Raw genomic sequence first — 24,898 nt, forward strand, 5'->3', positions numbered from 1 at the left:
TTTCAGTCTCTTGATTTGTTTTTTCTGTTGGACCTTAAAAAAAATATCTGTTGGTACAAACTGCTGACTTGTATGGTTAGTATTTATTTTGGTGGGTTTATTTATTTTGCAGTAGTATTGTAGCTGCTTTAGTGCTGTCTCTGTACTTTACATAATTCTGTTAATTGCTGTAAATGAGTCAAATAAAGAATTTTATGTTTTCCTACATTTGATGTTTTTGCATTTTGGCTGCTTTGCTCTCTGCATGGAAAATATGAAAATGTTAGCTAATCCAATTGTGAAAAACCACCAGTTGTACTATATGTCAGGAGCCTCCTGCACCTCTGTCTGCACTGCAATGATCTGTTTTAAGTAATAACTCCAAACAGACCTGAGTTCACTGTGTTTGTGCGTTTATGTTTGCCTCTTTTAACTATACACTCGCTGGCCACTTCATTAGTTACACCTAGCTAGTACCGAGTTGGACAACTTGTTGCTTTCAGAACTGCTTTAATTCTTCATGGTACAGATTCAACAAGGTGCTGGAAACTTTCCTCAGATTTTGATCCATGTTGATACAACAGCATCACACAGTTTGTGCACATCCCAAGAAGCTACAACATAAGAAGCAACAATACTCGGGTAGGCTTTGGTGTTGTAAATGATGCTCAGTTGGGACTAAGGTGTCCAATGTGTGCCAGGAAGGTCTGCCTCACACCATTACACCAAAACCACCAGCCTAAACTGGTGATACAGAGCAGGATGGATCTATGCTTTTGTTTTGTTCACACCAAAGTGACTCTACCAACTGCCGTAGCTTGCCTCCACCAGTGTGTGAATTCAATTCAATTCAATTTTATTTATATAGCGCCAAATCACAACAAAAGTCGCCTCAAGGCGCTTCATAGATACAGAGAAAAACCCAACAATCATATGACCCCCTATGACCAAGCACTTTGGCGACAGTGGGAAGGAAAAACTCCCTTTTAACAGGAAGAAACCTCCGGCAGAACCATGCTCAGGGAGGGGCGGGGCCATCTCCTGCAACCGGTTGGGGTGAGAGAAGGAAGACAGGATAAAAGACATGCTGTGGAAGAGAGACAGAGGTTAATAACAGATATGATTCAATGCAGAGAGGTCTATTAATACATAGTGAGTGAGAAAGGTGACTGGAAAGGAAAAACTCAATGCATCATGGGAATCCCCCGGCAGCCTACGTCTATTGCAGCATAACTAAGGGAGGATTCAGGATCACCTGGTCCAGCCCTAACTATATGCTTTAGCAAAAAGGAAAGTTTTAAGCCTAATCTTAAAAGTAGAGATAGTGTCTGTCTCCCGAATCCAAACTGGAAGCTGGTTCCACAGAAGAGGGGCCTGAAAACTGAAGGCTCTGCCTCCCATTCTACTTTTAAATACTCTAGGAACAACAAGTAGGCCTGCAGAGCAAGAGCGAAGTGCTCTAATAGGGTGATATGGTACTACAAGGTCATTAAGATAAGATGGGGCCTGATTATTTAAGACCTTGTATGTGAGGAGCAGGATTTTGAATTCAATTCTGGATTTAACAGGAAGCCAATGAAGGGAAGCCAAAACAGGAGAAATATGCTCTCTCTTTCTAGTCCCTGTCAGGACTCTTGCTGCAGCATTTTGGATCAGCTGAAGGCTTTTCAGTGAGTTTTTTGGACATCCTGATAATAATGAATTACAGTCGTCCAGCCTGGAAGTAATAAATGCATGAACTAGTTTTTCAGCGTCACTCTGAGACAGGATATTTCTAATTTTAGAGATGTTGCGCAAATGGAAGAAAGCAGTCTTACATATTTGTTTAATATGTGCGTTGAAGGACATGTCCTGGTCAAAAATGACTCCAAGGTTCCTCACAGTGTTACTGGAGGCCAAGGTAATGCCATCCAGAGTAAGAATCTGGTTAGATACCATATTTCTAAGATTTTCAGGGCCGAGTACAATAACCTCAGTTTTATCTGAATTAAGAAGCAGAAAGTTAGCGGCCATCCAGGTCTTTATGTCTTTAAGACATTCCTGCAGTTTAACTAATTGGTGTGTGTTATCTGGCTTCATGGACAGATAGAGCTGGGTGTCATCGGCATAGCAGTGAAAATGTATGCTATGTCTTCTAATGATGCTGCCTAAGGGAAGCATGTATAATGTAAACAGAATTGGTCCTAGCACTGAATGCAAGAGTGAATGAATAGTGGCATTGTAAAGCGCTTTGGGTGCCTTGAAAAGCGCTATATAAATCTAATCCATCATTATTATTATTATTTTGCAGCAGAAATAGAAACTAGATAAAGCCTCTGTGGTACAATAGCATCAATTTCCTGTTATTGACTCATAGGAGTGGCATCCTGTGTGACTATTTCCATCCCAGCAGCTTGAAGCAGTCTGATTATATTATTACCTCTGGCATTAGCAAACATTCTCAGAGAACTGCCGCTCAATGGATGTTTTCTCTTTATTTGGACCATCCTCTGTAAACCCTAGAGCTGATTTTGTGGGAAAACCACAGCAGATCAGCATCTTCCCCGTTCTGACGCTCAGTCTGAACTTCGGCAGCTCATCTTTAGCATGCCAAACATAAGTGGAAATGGCTGCTGTCTTAAATGTCGCTCTTACCGTTCACTCATGCAGCATGTTCTGCCTTATTAACTGGCAGTAACTGAAAATATAATAACTGTTGGTGTCTAATGTCCGTAACATTACAACAATTTGCATTTTAGCAAAATGAGGCTCGTGATGTCACAGACATTATGTATAAATTAGAGATGGAATCAACACGTCACAATCATTCATAAAATCTCGTTGTAGTTTCTTATTACACACTTGAAAAAAACTGATTTTTGCCTCCAGCTTTAAGAGTTTTTCTCGATTTTAATGAGGTCAGAGGTTGAGATGCTCTTTCAGTAATTCCAGCATGTATCAAGACTGTAAAACATGACTCGACTTAAATTTTATTTATAAAGAATATCTATTAAAAAAAAAAGAAATGCTGTACAAAAATTAGAATGAATAGAGAAAAACAAAGCAAGGGAATAGATAAGAAATAAGTAAAGCACATGTTAGTAGGTGCTAAACAGAAAAAGGCACCGAGGCTAGGATGAGCAAAAATGTGAGTGAGTCATCTTTAGTTTTAGGTCTACAGGACCACATTCTGTAGACATACATCCTGTAGTGGTATACAAACAGGAGGACCTTGAAATCAATTTTAAACCTCACTGGAAACCAGTGGAGAGAAGCTAAAACAGATACGATATGATCTCTTTATTCGGGCGCATGTGAGAGACCTAGCAGTAATATCTTGAGATGGGGGACAGAGACTGACAGGAACCAGTGTAAAATGAACTGAGCGTGAGTTATTCTGAAATCTTAAGCTTCTCCGTGTCTGGTTCTGACTCTGGGAACTGATAAAAGACCGGATCCAGATGACCTGAGGGATCTGGATGGTTCATACTGGGTCAGGAGGTCATTGATGTATTTTGGTCCTAAACCATTCAGAGCTTTATAGGCCAGCATCAGAACTTTAAAGTCTATCCTTTTTTGCTCCTCCCCTTTGTGAGTGTGGACACTTCATCTCTTTGCTCTTGAATGCTTTGCTTCTTATATTGATTTTTATGCTGATTTTTTCCCTTTTTTCCGTGTGAGCTTACCTGCGATAACTTCTGGACACTTGTAGATCATTAGGACTAGAGTGTTCTTAACAGAAACAGCAACATTTTATGGTTACCTTATCCTCAGCGCTCCGTGTGTCTGTGGCCTAGACACAGCTGAAGTCTGATTACAGCGTCTGGGCACCGAGCAGCCTCAATAGCCTGGAAAGGTGCTAACCGCTAGGCTAACTAGCAACAAGATGCCTTCCCTCTCCACAGATGACTACCACAGCCTCCTGCAGAAGATTGCAGTACTGGAGACAAAAATTCATCGCTTAGAAGTAAATGTGGAGGTAAATGGACTGTGTGGAAATGAAACAACCTTGCCTTTGATTCAAAACAATGGCGATGAGCAAGCTAGTACACAGCTAAGGAGCACAGATAACATGACCAAGAAAGTAGACTGTGCATTATTATAAATCCTCAAGTGATAATCCCCCCTTAGACTGTCTTGGTGCAAAACCAAGACATAAATCATGTCTCCTGGAAGGGGGAGGACGTATCACAGGCAGGGCACAGCGAGCTGAAATCTCTGAAACCGACTGGCCTTCACTTCCTACGAGACAGAGAAGCTCTTCTACCCCTGTATACGGGAGGAAACAGGACTGGACAACCGTGAATAGGAAGGTTAACAACAAACCTCCAAAACAACTGAATGTGAAACTGCAGAACAGATTTGCTCCACTATCAAAGGACCCTGGATCTATATCGGACAACCATCCATCTAAAAGCAGCGAAATAAGGTCTGAAAATCTGTTGAAAAGTGAAAGGCCACAGGGAAAGCTAAAGGCTAGGCCTGAAACTCTGATTGTGGGTGACTCTGCCGTAAAGGATGTACAAAGGATGTGCGGTAAGAACACTAAAGTCCTCTGCTTTCCTAACGATATGGTCAACAACCTGAAGGAGAGAATTCTTCAAATTGCAGATGAATATCCAACTGTGACAAACATTGTTCTGCATACAGGGTCAAACGATGTGTCCAAACAACAGTCGGAGGTTCTGAAACGGGACTTTACTGGATTATTAAATACTGTAAACTCTCTGAATGCAGCTGTATTCATCAGTGGACCTGTACCGCCGGTCAGAGGAGGAGACGAGAGATTCAGCAGGTTGTTTACACTGAATAAATGGCTTATATCAGCATGTGCTGACCACTTTAATATTTTTTGGGAACGCAGGCATCTGTTCAAAGCAAATGGATTTAATTTTAACAAGTCAGGGGTGAAACTGTTCACCTCCAACTTGTTTTATTCCATACGTCATCCATCTGTGCTTGGTGCCAAGGCTGAGATAAACGAGGAGTTATCTCATAAAGAGGAACAAACAGTACTCCAAGAACAGACAAAGCCCAGCAGAAACCTTGAGGAGGAGCTCCATTTGCCCCCACCCGGGAAGAGCCTCAGAAAGGAGAGACATCCATGGCATCTGAGGAAGAGCCTCAGAAAGGAGAGACATCTAAGGCAAGAAGAGGGGTCCCTATTTGCCTCCAACTCTCTCAACAACACCAACGACCAGGACAAGGGACCACGACCTTCCCCAGTCCCCCAAACCCCTGACAGGCCATCACCCTCCTCCCCCTCCCTTTCTCCCTCCTCCCCACACCTGAAATTCACTGAGGAGATGATGGAGCGGGTCAATGCTGGGCTCAGATCTACCCCCCGTCCCAATCCCTTTTTGTCCCCCATAAACCCCCCACCAGAGCGGCCAAAGGTTCGCCATCGAGCCCCACCCTCAACAGAGCAATCGAAGTCACATTGCCCAGCCTCGCCCCCCTTAGTTCCTCTTCATGCCCTGTCTCCGCAGTCTGATATGTGATATGTGAAGGGTCCGGGCTGTGAGGATTATGGCAGTGATGACTTTTCCCAGGAGAAGCTGGGACCCTGTTTACTAGAAGGTTTTAAAATTTCTGTACTTTTAGGTGACAGGAGACATGTGGCCTGGTCAAAACACAGAGAGCTGCACTCTAAAAGATCTTTAAACATAGTAAACATACCTTGTGTGCCACAGACTGCTCCCAAACACGAGGGGACAAGTAATACCTCTAAAACACTTAAGTTGGCTTTATTAAACATTAGATCTCTAGCTGGGAAAACATTTTTAATTAATGATTTAATCACTGAGCACAGCCTTGATTTTATGTTTTTAACTGAAACTTGGTTGGACCAAAGTAACAGTGGAGCTGTTCTCATCGAGACGACCCCTCCTAACTACAGTTTTATCAGTGAGGTCAGGGCGAGCAGGAGAGGAGGAGGGGTTGCTGTCTTATTTAATGAATCATTTCAATGTAAGCAGCTATCTCCTGGAAGTTTTCAGTCTTTTGAATATGTGGCTTTACAGCTGAAGGCCCCATCCAAAGTTGTGTTTCTTAATGTTTACAGGCCTCCCAAATACTGCACAGACTTTTTTAATGACCTCAGTGAACTGCTGTCTGTGATCTGTGTTGATTTTGACTGTGTAATTATTGCTGGGGATTTTAACATTCATGTGGACAACCCTCAGGACAAAGGGACTAAAGACCTGAGTAACACTCTGGGCAACTTTGGGCTGACTCAGCATGTAACAGAGGCCACACATAATAGAGGACACACTCTTGACCTACTGATCTCCAAAGGCCTGAGCATTTCAAAGGTTACTGTGTCTGATGTGGGCCTGTCTGATCATTACTGTGTTTTCTTTGAAAGTAAAATCTCAGCCCACACAAATATATCAACAACAGTGATCACAAAACGGTGTATAACTGAACACAGTAGTGCAATTTTTAACCAGGTCTTCCCATTAACACCTGACCTGCCCAGAGGGTCAGTCAATGAGCTCGTCAATAGCTTCAATGCTAACATGTTAAATGTAATGGACACTATTGCTCCCATTAAGGTGAAGGTTATCTCTGGAAGGAAAAAGTCTCCATGGAGAAACTCCACACTGGTGAAAAATGAAAAAAGAGAGTGTAGGAAAGCTGAGCGCAGATGGAGAAAAACAAACCTCCAGGTTCATTATGACATTTATAAAGAGAAACTTCACAATTATAATTTACAACTGAGGAATGCAAGGAGGTCCTACTTCTCTGACATCATCACTAAAAACAGCCATAATGCTCGGGTCTTATTTTCTACAGTTGACAGGCTAACAAACCCCCCTGTGTCAGTGGCAGCTGAACTTCATTCGACCATGGCCTGCAATGACTTTGCCAAATTCTTCACTGAAAAAATCCAAAAAATTAGACAAGCAATTGGTACATCAACAGCAGATCCAGGATATGTACTGTGTCCACCAAAAAACTGTTTAAACACCATGAAACAGTTTCAACCTATTAACAGCAAAGACCTGGAGGACATCTTAGGTCAACTGAACTCCTCCTCCTGCTGTTTAGATGTCCTGCCAACAAGTTTTTTCAAAAAGGTCTCAAAGACTTTAGAGTCAGACCTGTTACAGATCGTCAACTTTTCTTTATTATCAGGTGTGTTTCCAGAATCACTAAAAACTGCTGTAATCAAACCTATACTGAAAAAGGACAATCTTGACAAGACACAAATGAACAACTACAGGCCGATCTCAAATCTCCCGTTTTTAAGTAAGATCATTGAAAAAGCAGTTTCTCAACAGCTCAGTTACTTCTTAAAACAGAATAATTGCTACGATGCCTTCCAGTCAGGTTTTAGACAGAACCACAGCACTGAAACCGCTCTGACCAAAGTGTTTAATGACATATGTCTGAATACAGACAGTGGAAAAATGTCAGTCCTAGTTTTACTGGATCTCAGTGCAGCATTTGATACAGTTGACCACAACATATTACTCAAACGACTGGAGAACTGGACAGGTCTTTCAGGAACTGTACTAAACTGGTTCAAAACATACGTAGAAAACAGGAAATACTTTGTATCAATAGGTAACTTCACATCTGAGCAGACAAGTATCACATGTGGAGTTCCCCAAGGTTCCATCTTGGGACCCCTTCTGTTTAACATCTACATGCTCCCACTGGCACAGATTATAAACAACAACAAAATAAACTATCACAGCTATGCAGATGACACACAAATATATATCACAATGTCACCAGGAGACCGAGGCCCTGTACAGGCTCTTGGTAAATGCATTGAGGAAATCAATGACTGGTTGTGCCACAATTTTCTCCAGCTAAACAAAAACAAAACTGAGGTAATAGTCTTTGGCGCCAAAGAAAAACGATTACAGGTCACCAGAGAACTTCAATCTATACATCTAAAAACCACAAACCAGGCGAGAAATTTGGGTGTAGTGATGGATGCAGACCTAAACTTAGAAAAACACATTAAGACAATAACAAAGTCAGCTTACTATCACCTCAAGAATATATCAAGGATAAAAGATCTGATGTCTCAACAGGACCTGGAAAAACTAGTCCATGCATTCATCTTTAGTAGGCTTGATTACTGTAACAGCATCTTTACAGGTCTACCTAAAAAATCAGTCAGACAACTACAGCTCATTCAGAACTCTGCTGCTCGAGTCCTCACTAAGACCAAAAAAGTGGACCACATCAGTCCAGCTCTGAGGTCCTTACACTGGCTGCCTGTCCGTCAGAGGATAGACTTTAAAGTTCTGATGCTGGCCTATAAAGCTCTGAATGGTTTAGGACCAAAATACATCAATGACCTCCTGACCCAGTATGAACCATCCAGATCCCTCAGGTCATCTGGATCCGGTCTTTTATCAGTTCCCAGAGTCAGAACCAGACACGGAGAAGCTGCATTCAGCTTTTATGCTCCTTATATCTGGAACAAACTCCCAGAAAGCCTCAGATCAGCTGAAACACTCAGTTTATTTAAATCCAGGTTGAAGACTCACCTGTTCTCAGCTGCATTTGAATAAAGCACCAAATCCACACTTTAAGCTTAAATTTCAAAACTTACATTTAACTACTGATTTTATCTACTGTTCTGATTTTATCTGTTTTGATTTTATATACTGTTGTTTGTTTGTTTGTTAATTAGTTAGTTAGTTTATTTGCTTGTTTTATTCAATTTTAAATCATGCTTTTTATTTGTTCTTGTTTCTAATGTCTCTGTAAAGCACTTTGAATCACCTTGTTGTTGAATTGTGCTATACAAATAAACTTGCCTTGCCTTGCCTTGCCTAAATAAAAAAAAACCTTTGATGGAACTGTTTCTATTTTATCTTCATCCAGCTGAAGAGGCTCACGCCATTCGAGGTCTTGCAGAAAGTATTGTGAAGTGATGTCGCTTATGAAACATTGTTACCTTAGTGAAATTGTATGTTTCAAGCTTCTGGTTGGCCAGCACATCAAACACACCTGTCAGTACGTTTAGAAACATCATCACTCACTGCACCACTACCAACTCCATGTTTCCAGTTTGTGTTATGTTTGTAGTATTCCGATAAAGCTGCCCAATCCCCCTCTGTCCCTTGCAGATTTCATCTTGTGATCAGTTCACTGAAGTGAGATAAGTAGGTTAGCAGGAGAAGGAGAAGATCACGCTTAGTTAATTAAGCTGAGAGATTACTCTGTGTCACAGTGAGTGGTAGAGAGTGCAGAGGCAAAACAGAATAGCTTGGTAGTGTCTCTTTAATATGAGGGATTTATTAGAAGTCAGTATTTTAAAACTATTCTTTAAGTGTCTGTGAAGTGAGGACAGCAGTTCCTGCAGCTCTGATGTAGGATTTCAGGTCCTCAGCAGTTTGTGTAATCTCATTTTTATAGCCACCTCAACACAACACAGCACATAAGCCATCAATCTAGGGCAACACCCAGCTGTTTTTTTTTTTGTGTGTGGTTGGGTGGGTTTTTTCAGATAGCCAAGTGAACTATTCACCAATGGATTACATTTTACACAATCTGTCTTACACATATACAGGATTTACACACCCTTTTTTATCTAACCAACGAGTGTGTGTTGGTAGCAACACAGCTGTCTCATGACAAATGTAGAAGAGACTTATTCCTAGTGTAGTCAAAGCATGTTTTAAGTTTCACATCCACTTACATTCATAAATAATTTACTAAGTCAGTGAACTAGTTCAAACCTCATCAGTGTAGCATGCAGAGAATGTAACCACCCACAGTCTATCCTGATAACCGTGCTGCATTGTGCTCATTTTGTGTGGGAAGATTTTTTTCTGCTTCAGTGGACTGATGTGCCGTTTAACTGTAAGTGCACACGTATATGACAATGGTTGGTTGACTCTGTCTGAGTGTGGTTCTGCTGGAGGTTTCTTCCTGTTAAAAGGGTGTTTTTCCTTTCCACTCTCACCAAGTGGCTCCTCACAGGGGTTCATTGAATTGTTGGGTTTTCTCTGTATTTTTGTAGGGTCTTTGCTTTACAATATAAAGCACCCTGAGTCAACCGTAGTTGTGATTTGGCGCCATACAAATAGAACTGATAGCTTCTTCTTTGCATTATAGAGTTTTAACCTGTATCTGAATGGCACTATGAACTGTGTTCACAGACAGTAATCTCTCTCATTTAATGCAATGCCACCTGAGGGCCCAAAGATCACAAGTATTAGCCTTGTCCCTTGTGGACAGAGATTTCTCCAGATTCTCTGGACTTATTGACAACAGTACGTATGCACTGTAAAAGAGATATTCAAAGTCTCTCTTAATCTGAAATTGCTCTCTGATTTGTTGTTGTTCTTTTTTGCAGATTGGTGAGCCTCTGCTGATATTTGTTTCTGATAAACTCTACATCTCTAAGATGCTCCTTTTATACCCAGTCGTGTTACTGATGTGTTTTTGATTAACCTAATTAGTTACAAAAACTCATCTTTTTAAACTTGCTTTTGGTTGATTTTTATTTTTGTTTTAGCTTCTGTGAAGCACTTTGTGATTTTTGTCTTGAAGGGTGCTATATAAATACAACTTTACTTACTTGTTTTGCAGAAATTGAAGAATTGGACTGCATTTTATTAAGGCTGATAAACCTTGTTGGGTTCAAGACAAAGATACTGAAGTTTTGATGTCAGGTTAACTCTAAGTTATTTATGTAAAACCCCACATTTCTGCCATCTGTGCTGAAGACTGTAGAGATGACAGTGGACTTCAGGAGACATCCTTCAACACTGCTCCCCCTAACCATATCAGACAGCCCGGTGTCAATTGTGGCGATCTTCAAGTTCTTGGGTACCACCATCTCCCAGGACCTGAAGTGGGAGACCAACATCTCCTCCATCCTCAAAAACACCCAGCAGAGGATGTACTTCCTGATACAACTGGGGAAGTACAGTCTTCCACAGGAGCTGCTTATCCAGTTCTACACTGCAGTCATTGAGTCTGTCTTGTGCTCCATCACAGTCTGGTATGGAGCAGCCACTAAACAGGACAGGAGCAGACTGTAGCGGACTGTACGGGCAGCAGAAAGGATCATCGCCGCCCCCCTGCCCTCCATCCAGGATCTGTACCTCTCAAGAACCAGGAAACGGGGAAAATCATCACAGACCCCTCACACCCTGGACACAGACTTTCTCTACCTGCTGCCCTCTGGCAGACAGTACAGAAGCCTGCAGACCAGGACCACCCGACATAGGAACAGTTTCTTTCCCCTCACCATCTCCCTCTTAAACAGTTGAACTGTCACACTGCTCACACTGCCAGACTGCAACTGCACCTTATGTACATTCTGTAGTATTCATTCCATTTCATTTTATCCTGTATTTTATGTGTATAAAATTTAGATGCTGTGATTTCAATATTAATTTTAAAAAAAATGACCACTGAGGGTGGCACAGTGGTGCAGTGTTTAGTATTGTTGTCTACACGTCAAGGAGGTTCTGGTTTTACACTTCCTGGTTGGCTGAGGCCTTACTGCGTGAGGTTTGCTTGTTTTCCCCGTACCTGCGTAGGTTCAAAATCCTTAAAGCAACTTTGTTTACTAATCCTGCCCTCCATGCCCCTCCCACCTAAATATACAACTACTTAAAGGCACCTGGAAAGGTCCCAATGAGATTAAATGGATAAAATCCCTGCTGCTTGTCCTGATCTTCTGGTCGTAAAGTCCAATGTGTTGTCTTTGCTGTAACAAACAGAGGAAATTCCTTCTGTCCCCTAACTTCCAGGAGTCACCATATCAGCCACAGCTGAGCCATCAAACAGGAAAACCCCGTTTTCCCTGGGATGTCAGAAGTGGCTGCAGGATCAGATATTCGTGGATTTACCATGTGTTGATTACATCCCTTTCTCAGAGTCTTTCTTTTAATGGTTGTTTTCCTCTTTCTGTTCTGTTGCATTTCCTGTCTTGGACCACAGCTGATATGGCTTGCTCAGAGAACGCTCAGCTGCAAACATGTTTGCAGAGCTCCTGCTATAGTGTCAGCTCTCTCTCAAAGTGCACAAAGGGTAATAAAACATTCCCATTTTCTCAGGAAAAAACAGCCAAAGCGTGGAGCTCACTGAAGAATCTGGACTATCCTGGGATTAAAGATGACTGCCCTAAAGGTGAGAAGACACCCAAACCCCAGCAAAACATGAACTTAAATGTAGGAGGGAAAGTGTTTTACATTCCAAGAATGTGTGCAGTTAGATATCCTAACACTCGAATAGGTTCCTTAGCTCTCTGCCGGGACCAGGCAAAACTCCTCACCCTCTGTGATGACTACTCTGTGTGCAGCAACGAGTTCTTCTTTGACCGGGATCCTGCCTTCTTTCACCACATCTGCCATTTCTATGCAACCGGAGTGCTTTGGATCATAGTGGAAATGTGTCCCATCAGCTTTGAGGAAGAAATTGCATACTGGGGTCTGAGCCTGAAGGACACACAGCTCTGCTGTTGGATGGTGTTTCAGGAGAAGGTAGATGAGTTGAAGGAGAACCTGGAGGTGGAAAGAGAACTAATGGCTGAGGTCGAGGTAAAGTACAATGATGATTATTTCAAGGACATGATGTTTGGGGACGTTCGGATGACTATGTGGAACATTGTGGAGAATCCGTACTCGTCAACTCTTGCGAAGACTTTCACTCTGCTCTCTAACCTTTTCGTGCTCTTGTCCATCGCTTCAATGTGTCTCAACACTGTGGAAGAACTACAGTCGTACAGAATCGATGACAAAACCTACATGGAGTGGGGAGAGATCGTCACCATTGTGTTCTTCACCTTTGAGTATTTGATTCGTCTCATCACCACTCCTGACATTGTATTATTTTTGAAGAGCGGACTTAACTTTGTGGACATGGTTTCAGTCATGCCTTATTTTGTCCAGATCATCTTTGAAGCCTTTACTGACTCCGAGGATGTGAGTGCACAAGAAGACCTCAGGGCCATGGCCCGGGTCAGTAAGCTCAGCCACGTCCTCAAAATTGTCAAGTTGCTGCGGATCTTTCGGATTTTGAAGCTAGCCCGCCACTCGACCGGCATGAGGGCCTTTGCATTTACTCTGCGGAGGTGCTACCAGGAGGCCTATTGCATTTTTCTCTTTATCGCCTTGGGAATCTTCACATTCTCTGCTCTTCTGCATTCAGCAGAAAGGGAAACCGAAGGCTCTCTCATCAGCAGTATCCCGTACGCCTGGTGGTGGGCAGCAGTAAGTATCACTGTCTGTAGCTATAAACTCCACATCTCCACGTCTGCCTTTGACTTTTTCTTTCTAAGCAAACATCTGCCTATTATGTGCGCTAATAAAAGGAAGGTTCAACACCAGCCGGCCAGGCTTCTACCTTTCTACCTTTAAAAACCCGCCTTCCAGCCAAATGGCTTTTAGCTAGGCTTTAGCTTCAGCCAAGTGGAAGCTAAATTGGCTAGTCATTCATATGTAAATTAGGTTGTTATCTGGGAATTCTGGAGGGGAGTGGGGGTGTGTGAATGAGGGGGTGGGGGAGCTGCTAAAAGCTGTGAACTTCCTTTTGTGTTCGTCTTGATGCATTCTCAATCATCCAGGGAAATAAATCTCCAAAAGTCACCAACTTGGAGTGTTTCAGTTTGCCATCTTAGGGAGAAATCAACAGACATGGGTGTATGTCCTTTGTTGCTGAGATTTATTGATAAAAACAGTACAAAAAACCAACCATTTGTACACATATTTACAAATAATAATAAAAAGTGAGTGAGTACATTTCAACATTTTCAGCAATCACTCACAATCCTGGCACTGCCATGGTATCTGTAGTCTGCATTTCCAGTGTGTGGGGATCATTTGTCACCAACTGCATCACGTGCTACAACCCTGGTCTACATATCACCGTTGATGAACAGCTTTTCCCATCAAAGACTCGGTGTTGTTTCCTGCAGTATATTGCAAGTAAACCTGACAAGTTTGGGATCAAGTTTTGGGTGGCTTGCGACCTAAAATCCAAGTACATTTGCAATGTCTTCCCATATCTTGGCAAGGACCCCAATCGTCCCAGTGGGGAGAGACTTTCTGAAAATGTAGTAATGAGGCTGATGGAACCATTCCTAGACAAGGGCAGAAATGTTACCACGGACAATTTTTTCACATCGCTTTCACTTGCGCAAAAACTTCTTAGACGGAAAACCACCATCCTCGGCACAGTCAACAAGATTCGCAGGGAAATTCCTCAATCCACTAGACAGACAGATCGCAATGAATTCACCACTCAGGTATGTTGCAGGTCTTTTGTGGTTCTATGTTTATGTGTTTCATTGTGTGTAAAAGGGCTATGGAAATAACAATTTATCTTATTTCTTAGGTGTTTTCAACCTCTGCTGCCACGCTGACGGCGTATGCGGCCAAACGGAAGAAGACAGTCTATATTCTTAGCAGCATGCACAGCGTGGTTCAGACTGATAACACTACCAAAAGGAAGCCAAACACTGTCTCCCTTTACAACAAAACAAAGTGTGGCGTGGATGTGATGGACCAGATGGTTCGGGAGTACACTGTCCGCAGAGGAACACGGCGCTGGCCAGTTGCCGTGTTTTATAACATGATTGACATGGCAGCACTGAATGCACATGTGCTGTATCAAGCATGCACCGGGACGAAGGAAAGACGGGTGGACTTCCTGGTGGAGCTTGCAAGAGAGTTGGCTCACTCTCATGTAGCTGGGAAGAAGGCAAGAAAAGAACAGTTGCTTTGGACACAACCCTCCACACCTAGCCCTGGAAAGAGAGCCATGTGTCAGGTCAAACACAAATGCAAGAACAATCATGCCACTGTGCGATGTGTTCACTGCTACAGATACACATGTGGTAAATGCAGAGATACCATGGCAGTGCCAGGATTGTGAGTGATTGCTGAAAATGTTGAAATGTACTCACTCACTTTTTATTATTATTTGTAAATATGTGTACAAATGGTTGGTTTTTTGTACTGTTTTTATCAATAAATCTCAGCAACAAAGGACATACACCCATGTCTGTTGATTTCTCCCTAAGATGGCAAACTGAAACACTCCAAGTTGGTGACTTTTGGAGATTTATTTCCCTGGATGATTGAGAATGCATCAAGACGAACACAAAAGGAAATTCACAGCTTTTAGCAGCTCCCCCGGACAAACAAGGAGGCAGTTGGCAGTTAGAAATTAGCAATCATTCTCACACACCCACTCCCCATCAGAATTCTCAGGTAACAACCTAATTTACATATGAATGACTAGCCAATTTAGCTTCCACTTGGCTGAAGCTAAAGCCTAGCTAAAAGCCATTTGACTGGTAGGCGGGTTTTAAAGGTAGGTTTTAAAGGTAGAAAAGCCAACTGGCTGCTCTCGGGGGCTCTAAGTGTCAAAGAAATGTGTACTACAGCACCTAACCCAAACCAGCCGCTTATTTCCTTTTGCAGTCTTTTTTCACCTACCTACTCTTCCCCTGAGCAATAAGTTGAACGTTCTAACACCTACAAGTGTGACTTTCACCTGTCTAGAAATGTAAATACTCTCTAGATCAAAGGTTATTATTCCACTACTTATTAGTCAAACACAGAAATTAATTGATTTTCACAAATGTAACATGCAGTGATCTGTACTTATGTTTGGCTTAAAAAACTAAATTCTTCTCAGCATTTTTTTAGTCTATTTGCATAAATTTCTTAAATGTCATTTCATGAAAGGCAAACCCTGCCCAAACTGTTTTCTCATAAAGAATTAGAAGATGGCAATCCTAACACTGGTCAACGGAAGTGGTCTGCTGTCTGTGCTTTTTCTTAAGTATTTTGACACCTGCTAGAGCCACAAAGAGGCTAGGGTGTAGGTTTTGATGGAAGCAGCAGCCTGATTGTACAGAACTGTCCAATAAAGTTACACATTTTAATGTTTATACTTGCACTGCAGACTTCAGATAATGTCTTTGTGTTGCTTTTGAAGTGAAATTAAACAAGTAAGTGTCGATTCAGCAGACATTTTCAAGGCCAGCTGTACTACTTGTTAGTGTAAACTTTTAATTCATTCTTAGAATCAAAAATAACTCTGATTAAAGGAAACATTCCTGGAAACTGAACATAGGATTTTGTTTCCCCTTTTCTCTCTCAGGTCAGTATCTCCACTGTGGGCTACGGGGATGTGGTTCCTGTAACTATCCTGGGCCGCATCGTGGCCTTTGGATGCATTACTTTTGGGATAATCCTCAACGGCATGCCGATTTCTTTCCTGTTTAACAAGTTCTCTGATTACTACAGCAAACTAAAGACCCAAGCTTACAATTCTACCTCAGTCCAGCGCCGCTTTCAGCTTAAGAAGAGACTCAAGCGTAAAATGGATGCATGGTTCCATCCCTTTGAAGAAGATGACACCACAGCCCAATCCCCATGCTAAGTGCATCTCATACATGACCACTGTGTACTGTGAACGTGCTGCAGCCTCAAGCTGCCTTCAAAAGTTAAAATGTGGTGCAAAAAAATTAAACCTAGCACATGTGAACGAGGGCAGGAAGAGGAAGTGGAAAGTTTCTTTGTACTGATGCAATTTCAGGCCTGGTAGTTTCACAACTACCACATGCACCACTGTTTCTTTTTCATTTTGTATGTATCTTGTATGTAAGTAATTCATGCGATTGAAAAGGAGCCTGGATGTCCAACCCAGGTATTTTAACCTCAGGTGAATCCATCGTGATGCTTATCTTCCACCTGACACCAGTGAATTATAAATAATGAATGCCTGCCAATGACACCTTCTTTTTTAAGTATGTGTCACATGCGACTGCGACATACCAAACAGGGCTAAAAGGGGTTTCTGGTTACCATATAGGTTACACTGTAGATTTCCCGCTAAAGCAAAATTGTACTAAGGAATAACGACCTTGACACGATGTTTTGGTGAAGGTCAAATCAAACGTTTCTGGATAAAATGTGAGCAGGTTTTGACATGTGCCAAGAGGAAAATGTATTCTCTCTGTTCCCAAATGACTTGGGATTACGGTAATAAAAACAAATGAATACAACAAAACTTGCATCTATTATGTTGCAGTATGTTAGCCTCAAAGGTTAAGTAATAAATTACCAACAATTTTTAAAAACTGTCCTTAAAATAGATGTTTATTGAAAGAGAGTTGCATTTTCTGTGCAGTTTCTTTACACTCACGTCACTGCTTGATGCCTGATAAAAGAAAATGTTTATATGGCCTTATCTGAGCTCTGTACCAGGAAAATAAAAGGTCATTTTCACATTTAATGTCTGGGGGGAGGACTTCACAACAGTTCCTGTCATTAGACCGGTGCTCCCAGTTCTTAACAGTGTTTACTGTAAACATTTCTATATGTTACTTTTATTTTGCCTTGTGTGTCCTGTGGAAATTCCTTTTTTTTTAAAGTCTTGATGCATGCTCAATCATAGCAAGTAAAATAGTAAAAGATATAACAGCAATGGGCTGTGAGATCAGTTTCAAATGCGTCCTAGCTGTTCCCGTACTCCTGACACACAAGGGATCACTAAAGTGCTTAGGCAGCAGTTGTCCTTCTCTCCTGGATACCTTGGAGCTTTCTTTTTGCCAAAGCTGGGAAGGCTTTGACAAATGTTCAGCTGGGCCTACTCAGGGCCTTCTTGATGTGATGTTCTTCTGCTTTCCTGGCCACTCGGTCTGTGGGGATGTAATTTGCTCTGTGTTGTAGTGTCCTGATGACACCCAGTTTATGCTCCAATGGATGATGAGAGTCAGACTGATTACACTGATCCATGTGTGTTTACAGAACACAACACCTTCTCAAAAAAATCCAAGGTGTTCTGGATATGGTGTTTAGAGCTGCCTGCTAACGGATTGAGGATTGAAGCCAGAAACTTTGACATGTTATAGGGGACCGAGTTGATGATACAGACAATTGGTCTGTATGTAATTGGGGAGATTTAAAGTTGATACTTGCCCATTATATTTAAATGACTTTGATAGTCTGCTGTAGGGGTAGACCCCACTATTCCATAAGATATCACTTCATTTGGTGGAGTGCGCTGTTTAGTATACAGGTCCGAATTCTCCAGCAGGTATTCACCCGAGTTGACATCTGGTGACTAAAAAGCTGCATATCACCTTACAGCCACATATTTTTCCAGATTCGTAGTCAACTGAGCTGTGCATGGTTTCAGTCTTTAAAAGAGATTACACAGCATATTACATCAGGTATTGCAAACTCACACAGAGCATAATACATTCAGTCCTAGCACTGGTGACTTTTTAATCCATATTTCACAGTGAAATGCAGTTAGTCTGGTAAGATTAAGCTTTAGATTCTTCCCCTTCCCTGTCTTTCTCTTTCATTTCTCCAAATTGCTTTAGTGTCATGACAGCAGAAACTATAACCGCATTTATATTTCCATATACTACAGCAGTATTTTTATGCTATGCTTAACTCAGCACTTTTAACCCTTGACTAAAAAAAAAATCCCAAGGCCGATGGCAACTAAACCTTGAGGTTCACGTTCTATGTTTAGTTGTTATGCTTCACGTAAACATGTACATTTCAGTGTAAATATGAACTGAAATATTTGTAATTTTTTCACCCAAGTGCTAAAGGTTGAACACGCGAGGCAAACATGCTCGATCAATTCAAAATTGCAAAATTATTCAATTAAAAATCATTCAACGTGTGGGGATAGCAAAGTAGGACAGCCTCTGGGATTAAACATAAACTTGAAGGGGAACTTGGGATCAGGTGTTTTCTGTCAGGAATCAGCAGGGAGTGCGAACACTTTTAGTATTCAACTCTTGAAGATGTTTGACTTATCATTGTTGATGCTTGGCAGCGTGGAAAATGAGTTTTAAAATGTACAAAAGGTCCTTGAAAGCGTTTGGAGTCCTTCTAGCCCCGGTCAAAAAACTGTGTGCAAAATAGAGGAAATTTAAGACCATGAGCGCTTAAACAACGAAGGTCACTGGAAGAGTAATAATGGTCATGGCAGCACTCCAACGAGGAAGAACAGGCTTTCAGAAAGAACTTCCTTTTATTTTGGTTGAAATTTACACAGAAGCATGCCTGAAAAGTGTTGTATAGACAGAAAAAACCAAAACAGAAAGATGAAGAAATATTTTCACGATAAATCCGAAAGGGATTAAAAAGCTTTTGAAGACAAAGTGCAGGGAAATATTTAAATCTCAAGGCCAAGCCCTTAAAAGCATTTTACCATCCACATGAGTTAAGGTCTTCTTGTTTTACTGTGGTGATATTTAGCTGTGTCCTACAGCGAAGTACTGTCTCTACAGATACGACTAACCCTGCAAGTAGAGTTTTAACTATATTAAGTGTCCCATTTCAAATTCAAATTCAAATCAAATTCAAATTTTATTTGTCACACACACACACAGCCATACACAGTATGACATGGGGGGGGGGGGGGGGGGGGGGGGGGGGGGGGGGGTGAAATGCTTGTAGCTGTGCAATGCCCGACCATTTGGTTGAAAAGGAAGCTCAAATCTTTAACTGGATAATGTGATCTTTCATAAATTCTGCTAAAGGATTTCCTTAGACTGCGTTGTGTAAAATGCTACTAGTGGATGTATAAATGGTGAATACCTCAATCACCCAAGCACTTTTTCTAAGTACTTTCTATCAAACATCCACACGCATTCAAAATCCAGTGGATTCAGTATCTTATCCAAGGATACTTTAACATGCAGACCAGAGCAGCCAGGAATTAAACCACCAACCTTCTGATTAGTTGATGACGTGCTCCACCTCCTACAGCTACAGCTAACCTAATAGGGAATAACCTTTACTTTTAAGGTTTTATTATTAGGTAATCATAGTACATTTTATTTAAGCAGCGTCTTAATGATATTGTAATACTTATACTTCATTTAAAGTATTATAATATCATATATCCTATAATAATCACAAGTAATATTATTTCTATAGATATTTGTTATTAATCAACAGTCAAAGTAATTGAAATTGTGAAAGAAAATAGTCATAGGGGATGATCGCAGATCGTTACCGACAGGCAATAGATGAGGAGATGACGCACGGGGCGGACAGAACAACGCCCTGCAGTGCAGGGACCTGAGCTTTTCAGCCACCGGATTCTGGATTCACTATTAGTCTGACTTCACTACAGACACAGGAGAGGGGCGATCTTCTTAAACTTGTAAGTACTGTACACAGCAGCTTCGCGAAGTGCTGTCTCTGTGCCCGTGCGCGTCCTCGAATAAAGTTTCCGTAAATAACGGGATCTGGCATAGGGAGCATCACATGTTTAGTTTGTACTCGGCGTAATTGGGATATATTACTGGCTATAATAACACAGTTTCCTGAGAAATTACGCATAGACGACAAATGCTGTTTAAAAAATTTTTTTTTGGAGTGTCGCTTTTTAAAATCTCTTATTTTATGAATCTTAACTGTCCCCTAGATTAGTTTACAATAGTTTAGGCATGACTCGCTATATGAGAACTCGACGAAAGCTAAAGATAAATGTCTTCTGATGCTTCAGCCATGCGCGACGTGTTACTTTGCTTACTCTGCTTACTTTGGCTTCCACAAACTCTGTCTGGTTTGTGGAAGCCAAAGGAATTTAAAAATTCCTTTTACAAACTAATAATCGTCGCTTAAAGCTCGACTATTGTCCATTCAACAATATGACACTATGTAAAAAAAAAAATCAAAAATCAAAAAATGGACTTAAATGTTCACCAATGCTTCTTTTAATCTCCCGATGGTTTATAAAAATTACATTTGTTTAATACGCCTTCTGTGTGATGGAGCTGGCAGATATTAACTAAATACTAAATGGCACCATCTTAAAACAAACTGGAGAACACAGACAACAAAGACCAAACAACAAAAATAAAATATAATATTTGGCAAAAAGATTACAGCCTGTGGCTACTGATGCTTTGATGACAATACACTATGAAAGGATTTAATAAGAAATATATATAATAACCATCGGACTTGCAGATTAAAAAGTAAATAGGCATATCTTCTAAATCTCTTCAAATGACTGTTGTACCTGGACATGTTCAAGACTGAAAGGAGCTCTCATTGTCTGAAAGTAGAAACACCACAAAGTAAAAACCACATTACAAGTGAAAGTCTTAACCAGACAAGTGTACTTAAAACCTGTGCAATCATTCTCTACCTTGTCCAGAAGACTAATTTGACTGCTGTTTATCATTTTGCTTTTTACAAAACTAGCCTTCTGTATTCGTGAGTCTGCACAGTATGTAACTGGTTAACAATTGTCCTTTGTATTGTAACAGGAAATTGAAATAAGCATAGAAATATTCAGCGATCCTAGTAAATAACACTTTCACACACAGCAAAAATAATTTTAAAATAGGCCTATATGTTATTCATCTTTTTAATTGTTTTTGATGTCGTGGCTGTCACAAATCAAATACTCACGACACTGTGCAGTTAACTTTCGTTTTCCAGTCCATTTTTGTGGAATCCAAAGCTAAGCCCATTGTTCCTGACTTTACCCTGATGTTGTGCCAACTACACAAAAATCACGCAAAACAAAAGAGTGTCACGATCCTGGGTCTTAGGACCCAGTGTTTTGAGTTTTAGTTCATTTTGATGTTTATAGTATGTTTAGCTCATTAGGCCTCCTATGTTGATTTGCTTATTAGTTCCCCCTTGTGTTTCAACCCATGTTAAGTCTCCCCTGCCCTTCATGTCTCTCTGTGCCCCCTCTGTTCTGTTTATGGTGTGTCTTTGCATGTTTGAGTTTCTTGTTTTCTGTCACCCTGCATTGTGCATTATGTTCTCATGGTTGGTCTTTTGTTACTCCCTCTAGTCTAGTCTCTTGTGTTCAAAGCTGAGTATTTCCCTCTGTGTATTTTGGTTCTTAGACCTCTGCCTTATGGTTTGTCTCTGTTTCTTAGTTGCTGTCTCCACTGTGTCTAGTTCGCGTCTCTGTGTGATACTTCCTGTTTTACTTTGAAGGTCCATGCCTCATGTGAGTGTTTCTAGTTTTGCGTCTCTGTCTCGTCCAGTCCTGATTTCTCCCAGCTGTGCCCTCCTTCTGTGTCTCATTCCCTCGTTATCCCTCTGTGTATTTAAGCCCTGTGTTTCTCTTTGTCAGTGTCGTAGTCTCCATCATAGCTGTGTGATTTTTCCCTGTGGCTCTTTGTGCTTTAGTTTTCCCAGTTTAGTTTATTTTGTATTGTTTTTCGTGTCCCACTTCACGCCAGCAATAAAGCTGTGTTTTTTGAGTTTACCTTTTGTCTCTGTGAGTTTGCGTTTGGGTCCTCTCCTGCCTGCCACACAGCCGAAACATGACAAAGAGGAAGAAAACTAGTAACAGTTAAAATGGTCAACACTGAAAATTCTGCTTTAACCTCCTAAGACCCGAACTCTTCCACGACATGCATTTTTAATTTCTCCTTGATATTTGGGCATGTTGAGGCCCAATTAATGTAAAAACAAAGAATTACCAGATTTTTTTTAAAAGAAAAATAAGAGCCACATATGAGGATATTTGTTTAAAATTTTGATAGAACAGTAGCAATATAATGTCCTTGTAAGTAGAAATCAGGCCCATGTTGAGCAAAATTGAGTATTTTGGTCTAAATAACCCAAAATGTGATGTCCACATATGTGGACACCAGGGCCCTGTGCTTCGTACGTCGCTTACTACATCCAAGATCAAATGAAACATCCAAGACCAAATCATCGCGCTAACTCTGAGCTCGCTATTCCGGTTCCCCGAACACACCTGTTGTTGACGATTAGTATAGCTGGATGAAGTAATGTGAGATCACTGGGTGGCCCAACAGGGGCTACGCATCGATAGTAGAAACATTGATCGGCAACCCTTTGATTGGTCGGCGAAAATGTCGAAGGAGCGCGCTCGGTATTTTTCGGCAGCAGAGCAAGAACTCTTGAGTGAGGGATTTCAGGAGTTTCAGAGTTTAATTAAAACGCAAGGGAACACTGCAAAGGCTGCAAAAGCAAGGAGAGAGGGCTGGCAGAAAGTTGCTGACAAATCAAACTCGTAAGTAATTTAATAATAACAATAATAATGGAGTGGATTTATATAGCGCTTTTCAAGGCACCCAAAGCGCTTTACAATGCCACTATTCATTCACTCTCACATTCACACACTGGTGGAGGCAGCTACGGTTGTAGCCACAGCTGCCCTGGGGCAGACTGACAGAAGCCAGGCTGCCATATTGCGCCATCGGCCCCTCTGGCCAACACCAGTAGGCGGTAGGGTAGATTTATCATATCACACCATATTATCCAATATTATATTACATTATATTATATTATAATATGTTATATTATATCCCCTTTCACATTAGAGCCACAACAGGACCCACTAGAACATGGGAACAAGTAAAAGTGAAATATAAGAATATTCTACAGAATGGTAATATTTATCACTTATATTGCTTGTCGTCTCTTGGAAAGAGACCCTGGAATACTCTGTTTGTTTGTTCATAACAGCAACCAAGAAAAGGGCAGAGCAAAAAAAAAAGACAGGTGGTGGTCCTGCACCCCCTCGTCAACAAGTTGGTTAAGTGAATAATACCCTCACGGGAAAATCGATATCTCTCTATGAGCACACTGTCGCGCTGAGCTAAAGGATCCTGTCTGTCCCGCAATATACGCTGGATTCTGAAAACTCTCCTTATCAATCTTGCACCTTCCGCAATGGGCTGCTCGCGTAAACGGACAGGATATGACTGCGACAGACTTCCCAAATCCACCTTCGCTTTTATAGCCGTGGTCTCTCATCTTGATTACACGAAGTAATTTACAATTACTACTCTGAAATATGAATTACATCTGTAATAATCACATACATGTAATAGAATGTTAATAGTACATTTCCCTTTTTTAGGGAATGACCTGTATGTATCTGTGTGAAATCAATAAAAGGATCAAGTGCTGCATTATCTTTAGTTACATTGATGTTATTTATTTATGGTGAAACAGTGGTGGAATATCGCTGTTGCTTTCGTATGAATGACGCGGACATACCTGCGTGGGCGCGATCTAATCCTGTTTACATAAAGTAAACCTGCTCCCCAGCAGGTTTATGGTGTTGCCCAGCAGGTTTACGCTTACGGCTCTGTTGCTATGACAGCAAGTCCCGGATGGGCTTCGGGGAACCGAACGATCCAGGATCACGCGAAATCGTCAACAATCTCATCCAGCTAACTCACTCAGCGCGGTACGAAGAACAGGCCCCAGGTCCTAGGAGGTTAATAACAACATAAAGCAATCTGCCGCAGCTGTCCTACCGCACTAACATGCTTAAGGATTGCTGAACACTGTTACACTGCACATTTTGAGTTTTATTGCTGTCAGATTTGCATTTAAAAAACACACAAAAGCCTGTGTGGACCGGGAACTTCCTTTTCTTTCTTTCTTTTTCCCCCCTTAATGCTTCTTTCAGAATGACTGTGTGGTTTTATTACTCAATGTCAGAAACCGCCTATGTAACATATTCCATCCATTCTGAGGACACAAAACAACATTTGATTTATTTTTATTTTGTGTGACAGCATCCTGTGTGTGGATTTTTCAGGCACATGTCCAGCTGCTTCATGTCTGCTCTGAAGCTCGGTCTCCTCACTCCTGCTGGCTTGTCACTCTGAGAGTCATGTCGTGGTGCAGGTGAGTTTGCATTCCTGTTGCCCAAGTGTTTTTGTATGTTTTTTCGTAGGAGGGTGTTGCCTTCATTTCAAATTAAAACCAAAATGTTAGTTTTGCATAAGTGTTAAGCCACAGCCCATGAGGTGTCAGGGCTACAGCAAAGAATTTGATAATTAAAATGATGCTTCAGTCTTTTGCAAAACAAACATCAACTGTACTGTAAAAAGGATGTGTGAAAAACATATGCTGTTACATGCGTGTCGCATTTTGTGTGCATGCACAAATATTTTCAACACAACACATGTTCTGTTTAATTTAAAACAGGAAGATGAATGCTTTGA

At 41.2% G+C, this 24,898-nt stretch overlaps 2 protein-coding genes across 4 annotated transcripts in view; both read left to right on the forward strand.

The window, feature by feature from the left end:
* Positions 1-24,898, forward strand: part of LOC146617916 (N-acetyllactosaminide beta-1,3-N-acetylglucosaminyltransferase 3-like) — a 115,815-nt gene that overhangs the window by 88,066 nt on the left and 2,851 nt on the right. Inside the window, exons 1-2 of one of the 3 annotated variants that reach the window (XM_085372161.1) lie at positions 20,035-20,094; positions 24,467-24,578. In XM_085372161.1, coding sequence (XP_085228287.1) covers positions 24,565-24,578 — 14 coding nt within the window. In that variant the 5' untranslated portion in view covers positions 20,035-20,094; positions 24,467-24,564. Of the gene's footprint in view, positions 1-20,034; positions 20,095-24,466; positions 24,579-24,898 lie in introns of those variants that run through there. The other 2 variants (XM_085372163.1, XM_085372162.1) reach the window with 2 other exon arrangements.
* Positions 11,877-16,338, forward strand: LOC146617920 (potassium voltage-gated channel subfamily V member 2-like). Its single transcript, XM_085372882.1, has 2 exons — positions 11,877-13,157; positions 16,057-16,338. The coding sequence occupies exons 1-2, from the start codon at positions 11,892-11,894 to the stop codon at positions 16,336-16,338; spliced, it is 1,548 nt and encodes a 515-aa protein (XP_085229008.1). The 5' UTR covers positions 11,877-11,891.

The sequence above is a fragment of the Diplotaxodon limnothrissa genome, linkage group LG15, assembly GCF_057381915.1.
Source record: "Diplotaxodon limnothrissa isolate DT_005_m linkage group LG15, D_limnothrissa_male_GT1.1, whole genome shotgun sequence".
In the NCBI taxonomy this organism is placed as follows: Eukaryota; Metazoa; Chordata; class Actinopteri; order Cichliformes; family Cichlidae; genus Diplotaxodon; species Diplotaxodon limnothrissa.